Source organism: Elephantulus edwardii, unplaced genomic scaffold (genome assembly GCF_000299155.1).
Source record: "Elephantulus edwardii isolate Elephantulus edwardi_28Jun2011 unplaced genomic scaffold, EleEdw1.0 scaffold00107, whole genome shotgun sequence".
Classification (NCBI taxonomy): Eukaryota; Metazoa; Chordata; class Mammalia; order Macroscelidea; family Macroscelididae; genus Elephantulus; species Elephantulus edwardii.
In genome coordinates this window covers 8,763,184-8,773,944 of record NW_006399857.1, presented here as the reverse complement: position 1 = coordinate 8,773,944, position 10,761 = coordinate 8,763,184, and the positions used below count along the sequence as shown (strand labels likewise).

The following is a 10,761-nucleotide window of genomic DNA, read 5'->3' as shown; positions in this document are numbered from 1 at the left end:
CTTAGTCAGTAGGTTTTCTTTAACTCTGTTGGAAAAAATTTTTGGTTAACACAGGGACTTAATCTTTAGGAGGTTCCATTCATCAATTTTATCCTCTTCTGATAGTACATTTCTGGCTATATTTGGCTGTCTCTTTATATCATAGACTAAGGCTTTTAAGCTTGATCCCAGTTTGCCTCTTATGAACTTTATGGGGTTTGGGACTGTACTCCCAAGTCTCATCTACTTTGAGGTGATTTTTGTGTATGATGTGAGATGTGGATCCTGTTTTAGCTTCCTGCAGGTACCAGTTCAATTTTGCCAGCACCATTTGTTGAGGAGGTAGTCTTTCCCCCTTTTGATAGGTTTTATTTCCTTGTCAAGTATCAGTTGACTGTACATAGTTGGGTCTATTTCTGGGTTCTCAGTTCTTTTCAACTGATCTATGTGCCTGTAATTTTATCAGTACCATGCTGTTTTGCTTACTATTGCTGTGTCGTAGGTTTTGAGGTCAGAGAGTGCTATACCTCCCACTTCAGTTTTTGTTTCTTAGAAGTGGTTTGAAAAGCAGGTTTTAGATTTTCTTCTGACATCCATTTTGATTTATTTATTTATTTCCATCTTTTATTTTTCTCTCCAGGACATTACTAACATTTATTTTACTGTTCCTAGAGTTAAGTAGTTCTTTATTTTTTCTATATTTTTAATAACATTTAGTTTTTCATCATCTTTGTTGTCCTTGATAATATTCCACAACTAGTCTATTTTTTAGTCATTAGTATTAAATATACCAAATATACATGTGAGATAATCTCTAAATTTAAGTGAGATATATTTAATGTCATGGTCTGACTTTTTTTTTTATGGTCTGACTTTTATAATCTTGTTTTGAATATTTCTCAGTTTTAACTTGAACTTGCACTTGAGCATATGATTGTCTTTTTAGGAGTTGACTCTGGCCTTGTTTTTACTGATGATACTCAGCTTCTCCACTGTTTCTTTCCACAGGTAGAGTTGACTGAATTCTTATGTATTCCAATTACACACTATAATGTGTATAGTTTCCATTTATATTATTGATGTATATACAACAAGAGTATAGATGTAAAGAGGTAATACATCAATAGATATTTCTAAAATATCATAATTTAATATGTATTCTTAGTGAAAAAAATTTTTGGTCTTTCAAAATATTCATGTGCTTTTCTGTGTTATTTCTATAATTAAGAGGATACTTTCCAGTTATGTATTTTTTTCCAATTTTCACATTCTAATCACCAGAGATTATCAATGCAATTTGATTACTTGTTTAATAAGTTTCAGTCTATAGAAGTTGATAGAAATCTTAAATTTCTTTAGTGTAGTCTTCAATAGTTGGTGCATAAATTTTATTAAGATTAGGTCTTCTTTGCTGGCTATCTAATTACTGACAACTTTGTATGTCAGGATAGATCTTGAAATATTTTAACAATTAATGTGACACTGTTATTTTCCTGGTAAGCCATGGCATAAGCAACTGATTCATGATACTAAATTTGTCCATTTCCTTCATCTGTTCTTAGAATAGGGATTTTTTCAAACATTCCATTTTCTTTTGGTAACTTCAAATTTTCCTTGATTCATGTTTCAGTATTTTATACATTGTGCTTTCTGATTCTTAATGGATATATGCAGCTATCTCTTTTCATTTTGAGCCATGTCACAGCAGCCTATGAAGATCTCAAAGTTTTTACAAATTTTTACTTTGTCTATGCCATTAAAGCTGATTCTACTTTGAGAAGAAAGCTCTTTTTCAATCATAGTTTTTGTGCATTCGAATTTGATAAGTTTATCTTGTGGAATATGTTACACACTGTTTTTATCTGTCAAGTTTTCATTGTCCCATTATTATTCCTTTTTCTTTTTTTTAATGTAGGTCCTTGTCCCTATTCTGTATTTGTATGGAAGTTCCTATGAAAACTATCCACCACGTGTGATACTATTGGTACATGAAATATTTGTGGCCCACCCTCTAGTATTACAGCAACATACAAGCCAGCACAGTATAACAAAGAGATAAGTGGTATTTCTTTCTTTACAATATATAGTACATAAAATTAGGAAATAACATCTCAAAAGTTTGTAGAAATTATTCACACGCAATTCACATGCAACTTATTCACAGAAAAGTCAGTAAATAACATAGTAACTGAAAAATCATAATAAACATGTTCTTATAATGAATAGTTTAAAAGTAATAGTGCTTCTAGATAAAATTATTTTTTTAAAAAAATACTGATTAATGAGATATGCTGAGAAAAAAACCCTATAATGTTGGCTGCTGATTCAGGACTTTATTTTTATTAAGTAGTTTATTGAGAGGGCTGAGACTATTTTCTATTTATGGAGGCAGCCCTGGTTAATTACCTTGTAATATATCGTGACATTAATGTACTAGTAAACTATTAGAATTTACACCCCTATTCAGTAATAAAATCTGTAAAGTGAAGATTGAATATAGGGACATCTCAAGCATAAATTATATGGCAAAATGCCATGTATGATACCATTAGATTTAAGTAACAGTATTTCTCAAATTTATTTATCAGTGAGCAGGTGCCATTATACTTATTAAAAAGTATCATGTAAACTACTTTGTAGTTGTAGTTGTTGTTTTTAGGTGCTGTTGAATCTAATATGACTCACGGTGACCCTATGAACAGCAGTACTGAATTCTGTTCTATCCTGTGCCATTCTCAAAATCTCTAACATAGTTGAATCCATTTCTGTAACCACTGTCCCAATGCATCTGGTTAACGGTTAATGGTTAATGCTTTTGTTCATTCACCTTCCCTAGTATGAAGTTGCTCTTCAAAGAACAGCTTCTCCTAGCAACATGCCCAAACTCTGTGAGTTGAAGCTTCATCGTTTTTTGTCTCCAAGGAGTACGCTCGCTAAATCTTCTCCAAGATCTATTTGTTTGCTCTTTTGGTAGTCCACATGACCTTTAGCATTCTCCTTTAACACTGCAGTTCAAAGGCACCACTTCTTCTTCTGTCATTCTTATTTATTGTCCAGCTCTCTGCAGCATGTTGTTTTTATATGCTATTGACTCTTACGCAACTCAGAGTAACCCTGTGCACAATACCTCTGAACCCTGCCCTGTAGTGATCCAGTATCACTGTCTTCTACATCTCTATACCCATTACCTCAGTTACTGTATCAATACATCTATACCCATTACCTCAGTTACTGTGTCAATACATCTCATCTGAGTTCTTTTCTCCCACGTTGTTCTTCTACTCTTCAAAGCATGATGTCTTTCTCCAAGGACTGGGCTCTACTGGCAACATGCCTACAGTTATGAGACAGAACTTCAAAGTCTTTGCTTCCAAGGACCAAATGGGTTTCTCCTTCTCCAGGATAAACCTTTTGTTCTATTGGCAGTTCATATGTTTAGTCTCTTCTCCAGCACCACAATTCAAAGGCATCAATTCTTCTTCTATTATCCGTAGTCATTGTCTAGCTCTCTGACGCATTGCAAGTAATTGTGAAGACCATGGCCTGGATCAGGCGCACCTTTGTCTCTAGACTGACATCATTGCTCTTTAGCACTTTGGGGAGGTCCCTGACAGCAGATTTACCCAATGCAATTAATCTTTTGATTTCCTGACTATTGGTGCTATGAATGTTGATTGTGGAATTCAGCTTGCTGAAACTGATAACAACCTCAATCTCTTCTCCATATCTTTAAGACAATGGCCTCAATCAGGCCAGGTAGTTGTAGTAGTACATATTAAATCAAAGGTCATATGTGCTTTGCTGGTACATTTTCCTTATTTTTTTAATTTTTTTTTCATTTTCGTTATTGTTATACAAAAATCAAAGAAGAAACCTATGATATAAACAAGCAAATGCACCAAGATAATAAATTATTTCTTTTCCTAAAACAAATAAGAGGTAAGGTAAAGTAAACCAAGAGGTCTAAATTAGGTAGCAAGGTAATAAATAGAATAAAACCAACGCAGTTATTTTATGATCTCTGGGATATGCATTACTTCCTTTTTATTGCCTCTTTTTTGTCTTGAGATGCTAATGCTCTACTTATATCATGTGCTGGAGTCTGATGTGAACATCTATAAATGTTTATGACTCAAGAAACTTTCAGTGGTGCCAAATCAGTGTTTACTGGGAATTTGAATGAAGATGATGAATCCTGAGGTGTGAATTTTAACTTTGATCTTTCTTAGTTTTTATATTATTGCTGTTGTTGTTAGTTGTTATCAAGTAAAAAATGACTTATACTGACTCTATGAACAACTGATCTGAACCCTATCCTGTGACCTCATTGACACTCTCAAGTCCATTGCTGCAGTCACTATGTTAACTCACCTGGTTGAGGGTTTTAGTTTATTTCACTGTCCCTCCACCTTCCCAAGCATGATGTCCCTCTCCAAGACATAACATATTTTAGCAATATGTCCAAAATATGTAAGAGGAAACATCATCATCTTTGCCTCCAAGAAGCACTCTGGTTGCACCTGTAGTTTCTATATAGCAAGGTATAAAACCATTCAGATTCTTATGTGTTATTTGGAAGTTGTGGCTTTAGAGATGATGTGCTTTTCAAGTGAATAACTTATTTTTAGAATTTTAGGTATAATACCCTTTCTTTATGACAAGAGTCTGAGTCTTCTTTTGTTTGCGATCTGCTCCCTCCCTGGGCGTGTTTTTATAATCGTACTATATTAATTCCTGTTTACATCCACACAAAAGGTAGAGAGCAGATATGAACGTCATTTCTTCTGGTTTGTTTCCATTATATCTTACTGTGGGCCTGGAAATCAAAAGAAGAGGCAGACCCACATGGGGAGTCAAGTGGCAAATAACATGGAGGGTTAAAAAGCACTTGCCTGTTAAGAGATTTAGAAGGCAGGGCAATGAATGTAGCACTGAGAAAGAGGTGGCTGGTATAATTATATTCAGTCCTTTCAGGGTGCATTAAAGTGTTACCTCATGTTTGCAAAAGTTTTATAAAAAAAATAAATTTACTGACAACAACTTCCCATATGCACCACCTTCTAAGTTCAACAGAATGTATGTCTCCTATGCACTGTTATACAAGATTAATAAATCCATCTTACCTTACACAATTTTAACATAAGTGAATTATTCAATATGCACTGCAATATTGAGAAAAATCCATTATAACAGTCAAATATGACAAAATATTTTAGTCATGAAAGGGATCTTTCATGAGTACTATGGATTGAACAGAGGAAGACCTGAGGCATTTTCTGCAGAAGATCGAGAACTGTAGTCTTCAATATGGATTGAAGCTCAACATCAAAAAGAAAAAGATACTCACCACTGGGAAAATTGGCAGTATCATGATGGATGGAGAAGAGATTGAGATTGTTAAAATTTCAGCTTGCTCAGTTCCACAATCAACACTTTTGGCACCAGAAGACAGGAAATCAAAAGATGAATGACATTAGGGGAGTCTGCTGTCAGGGATCTTGCTAAAGAGCAATGATATAAGTCTAGAGACTAAGTTACACGAGATCTAGGCCATGAACTTTGCAACTATTTGCTGTGCATCAGAGAGCTGGACAATGACTAAGGATAACAGAAGAATTGATGCAGTAGAGTCATGGTGCTGAAGAAGAGCACTAAACATATCATGGACTGCCAGGAGAACAAATAGGTCAGTCTTGAAGAGGGTGAAACCTAGTTTCTCCTTAGAAACAAGTATTTTGAAGCTGCATCGCACATACTTTGGGCACATGGCCAGGACGGACCAGTCTTTGGAGAAGGATGTCATGCTTGGGGTGGAGGTACAGTTCAGGAGAGGAAGACCCTGGATGAAACGGATTGATATGGTAGCTGAAGCAATGAGATTAGGTGTATCAGTGTCAGCGAGACTGGGTCAAGATAGGGCAGGGTTCAGTGCTATTGTACATACGGTCCCAAAGAGTCACAGACTACTTGGTGGCACATAACAATAAGAATAACAATAGACTGAACTGTGTCCTCCAAAATGTGTGTTGAAATCTTAAGCCTATATAATTGTAGATGTAATCCCATTTGGGAAATTAATTTTCTTTCTTACGTTAATAAGATCCTCAAGGACTGCAGCCTTCAATATGGACTGAAGCTCAACATCAAGGAAACAAAGATTCTCATCACTGGGTCAATTGGCAGCATCAGTATGGACGGTGAAGAGATTGATATAATTAGCAGTTTTAGTTTGCTTGGCTTCACAGTCAACACTCTTGGTACCAGCAGCCAGGAAATCAAGAGATGAATTGAACTGGGAAAGTCAGCTGTCATGGGCCTCTCCAGAGTACTGAAGAGCAATGATGTCAGGCTGGAGACTAGGGTGCGCCTGATCCGGGCTATAGTCTTCGCAATTATGCATCAGAGAGTTGGACGGTGAATAGAGATGATAGAAAGAAAACTGTTGCCTTTGAACTGTGGTGCTGGAGAATAGTGTTGAATATATCATGGACTGCCTAGGAGAACAAACAGGTTTTACCTGGAGAGGGTGAAGCCAGAATGCTCTTTGGAGTCAAGGCTTCTGAAGCTTTGTCTCACATAATTTGGGCATGTTGTAAGGAGAGACCAGTCCTTAGAAAGGGACATCACGCTTAGGAGGGTGGAGCGACAGAGAAACAGAGAAATATCATTGATGAGATGGATTGATTCTGTGATTGGGGGGTGGGAGTGAGTGTGTTTGAGACGGTGAGGTTGGCACAGGATAGAGCAGGGTTTAGGGCTCTCATACATAGGGTCACAAGTGACTTGATGGCACATAACAACAACAACAATCATGGAAAAGGTATTTTAAGTAAAAGACATAAAAAGAAAAAATAAGGGACAGAGAACAAAGCAAAAATGTTCAAGAAGATACATGTCACATGATGAATGAGCGCTGAAGTGTCCAGGAATAGACATCTGGCCTTCACCAACAGCAGAAAAGGAGAGAGTGGATGCTCTCAATTTGAACTTCTAGCTTTGTAAATTGTGGGAAATTTTTTTCTCCTGCTTGTTAAAGTCACACATTTATGGTATTTTTGTTACAGTAGCATAGAGAAACTAAGATAATAAGTAATACAGAATTTTAAGGGGAGTGGATGAGGACATACATAACCAAACTCAAATCCGAGCCCACTGCCATCTGGTAAATTCAGACTCATACCTGGCTCATAGAAAGAACAGAACTGCTCCTGCAGTTCCAATACTCTAAAGCTTTATAGAGAAACATTGCCTCATCTTTCTCCTATGAAGTTGCTGGTCAACACCAACATCTGACCTCTTGGTTAGCAGCCAACTTCCTTAAACTCTATCTCTTTGCCCTATAGTGTAACTGTGAAGCAGAATCAACTCAGCAACAAAGGATGAATAGATTTCCAAAAGTACATAGTTACAGTTACATTTTCTCGTGAGAGTACCAAATTTGAGATTCTATTTTATGCTATTTTTAATTGTAACGAAGACATTTGAATTCAATTATGAAATTTGTAATTTTTTAAAATGTAAGTTTTAAAAATTTTAAAAATCCGTGTTGAGAAATATAATGCTAAGAAGTCTAGAAACTCCTCATTTTAAATGTACTCTCTCTCTTTTCACTTTATCAATCACTTTAAAAAAATAATCAAAATGTACTTTATCCTATATCTATTAATGTCTGGTAGATTATAAATGGCACCAAATTCCCTCCCTTGCTGTATGTATAGTTTTTGGAATTGTGTATTCGACATTAGAAGATGGACTGTATTTCTTCTCTTACTCTGAGTTTAATTATGTAATTTGCATTAGCCATTAGGATATTAGTAACTATAAGATGAAGAGGCTTGAAAAAGCACTTAAACGAGGGCACTTGTCTTCTCAATACTAGATATCCTCTGTCACAATGTTCAGGATCCTGAACTAGTGAGTAAGCTACTTATTGACAGATATGTGACCTCCATTTCAGCTGACATCAAATGACATAAGATTGCTACAAAAAGGAGTGAGTCCTCTTACATTCACAACAAACACACAAAAACTAATAATACTGCTAACTATTAAATGTCTGGCCATAGTCAAACCGCTATACACCCCACTCTATGAACTCATATAAACATAATGATGTTTTCATGTTTTAAGCTTAAATTAGAGGTGATTTGGGTTGTTATGCCATCATACCCTCTCATGACCTCTTTCTGAAATCATCCTGGGATTAAGTCTGAAGAACTGAATTCCCTTAAAGTTAAAACCAGTGGCTACAGGTCTGCTGTGTTAGCAGAAATGACCTTCTACTTCTGATTAGTATGTCCAAAACAATGCATCCTTTTTACTGTTCATATTTATTACTTACAGTAAGGGATTATATTTTCACAGTTACTCAATGTAGAAATCTCAGAGTTTTTTCTGCCACCCTGAACAAATCTGCTCAGTCAAATGCTGTGTCTTAAAAATATCTCCCAGATCTTTTCAGCATCACTGGCATAATCCTAACTGACCATCATCACTTTCCCGAACTATTTCTCAAAAAGCCTTTCTATTTTAAACCTATCCTCATCAGCTCATTGGGTACACTGCCATCAAAATTTTTTTTTCCAGAGAAAAAGAGTCGTTAGTGTGATGATGTAACACACCATAGACCTAGGAAAATAAATGTAAAAAAAAAGAAAGAGTATTTCATGATTATATTCAGGATAAAATATAAACTCCCAAAATGACTTTTTTTAAAAACAACAACAAACAAAACAATGAAAACAAGATAGGAAATATTACTTTCATGGAAAATTGTCAAACAATTTAGATGAACACATCTTTCTGTAAAAACAGAGCAGACAGTAGGAAAATGTTCCAATAAGAATATACAGGTCATCCATCTGTTTATTCGTAACTCTAAGTTAGTATTCAATGAGTCACCTGCTGGTTAAATCTCTATGAATCTTGACTAGTTGGAACCATTTTGTTTTTATCAGCATTTATTAGAACTCTATTTCATACTTTTATTAAATAGATCTTACTTTGTCACCAGACCATTCATTTCACTTTCATTCTGCCTTTTAAAGCAGCACTGCATTAAAACGATATACTTACAATCACCACAGAATGAATACAGTTTCTTTTCTTCTTTACAAAAGAAACAAAAAGTCAATAAAACTCACCTCTCACAGGGGGTCTCTCTAGTTCAGAGTCAAGGTGAATAGGTGGAGAAATGTAGGATACCTGCCCATGATGTGCCTGCCCTGTGGGTCCAAAGAGAGGTGTAAGGAAGCCATTAGTCACGTCTTTCTTTCTTTCTTTTTTTTTTTTTTTAAATGAAAATAGAAGGTTTTTTAATTCCATAAATATTCTTTACAATTGCCAAAGATTTAGTGCTTATTCTTCCTTTTTCTTCTCCTGTTCCCTCTTCCTCCCGTTCCTCTTTACTCACCTTTTCTTTTTTTAAAATTTTATTTTACTAGTTTTAATGAGCATTTACAGAGATTTTGGATTTCCATTCATTGATTGTTGTACTTTTTTCTCCACACCACCCTCTCTCTGCCTCGCCCCCCCCCCCAATTCGCTCCTCTCTTTGAAAAGCAAAAGATAAACGTCGTTGGTATACAATCCCCCGGCCCCAGCCCCGAATGCACTCCACTATGATAGGGTATTAGGATTATCACAGGAATCCAGAATTAATGTTGCTAGTTTTCATGATGCCACATTATGCTTTATTCCACAGAATTAAAAGCCTATAAAGAGTGCAGAAAGATTTGTCCTAATATAAAAAATCTGTGCCACACAAAGGCAACCGATGGCGTGATTGCTTCACAAAGCTGAAGAACTTTGATACGAAAGTACTAAACTGTTGTAGACAGATTACCAAATACAATAAAAACAACCTGGAAGACAAATCTAAAAAGAATGGCATCAAGCTATAAATGCTCATTTTTTATTGTTAGATTGAGCAGATTTTTAGTACTTTGTCAAATAAGTAAGAAAATATAAGCAATCATTTTTGCCCCCTGTACTACCCACATTTCTATGATTTTATTTATTTATTTTTAATAGACTGCAGACTGGCACTGCTTTACAGAAAATAGTTTGTGTTCCATTTATTTAGACCACGTTACAACCTGATTAATTTATATGTTACCTCTAACGTTTAATGCTGCTACTTGAATAGGAAAGTATTCTTATGTTATTTTAGAACGTGAAAAGAGTAACTGACTACAATTTATAAAACTGTTTTATAGATTCATTTCCTATTCCTTCCAAAGCATTCTACCTTCTCACATACATATTTGCAAGACATTTCTGCCTTATATTTATTGGAAGGTTCAAAGATGGACTGAAAAATTTACTAGTTTAAATACAAAAGCATTTTCAAATGTACATAGAACCTAAAGTTTATGTGCTAATGATCCAGTAAGCAAGCAGGATTTAGAAGCAGATAACTTAATTGCTGAGTCAGTGCCATTTTTAAAGCTATTTTATATAACAAAAGTTTATGTAGGAATCAAGGACCCACCACTTTCTCTCTACAATGGGAATATATAGTTATATTTCACATATTTACTATAGCAATTTACAGGGTTGTTAATCTCCTTTCCTAAACAAGGAAAGTTAATGATACATAGATTATGATAACAGTTAGAGTAACCTTCCCATTTCAAGTAATATTCAACTTGTAATAAACTCTGCTGATACCTCTTCTGAGGCACATTTCAAATAATTAATATGGCTCCCTGTTGATAGTAGCTGCTGTTGCTCCCAGCATTTTCCTAGATAACAGCAGAGACAGTGAGAGGCTGTAATATA

At 35.2% G+C, this 10,761-nt stretch overlaps 1 protein-coding gene across 1 annotated transcript in view; it reads right to left on the bottom strand.

The window, feature by feature from the left end:
• The window catches only part of LOC102863523 (latrophilin-3-like), an 807,096-nt gene that overhangs the window by 392,357 nt on the left and 403,978 nt on the right, over positions 1-10,761 (bottom strand). Inside the window, exon 7 of the mRNA XM_006891975.1 lies at positions 9,123-9,203. Coding sequence (XP_006892037.1) covers positions 9,123-9,203 — 81 coding nt within the window. The remainder of the gene's footprint in view (positions 1-9,122; positions 9,204-10,761) is intronic.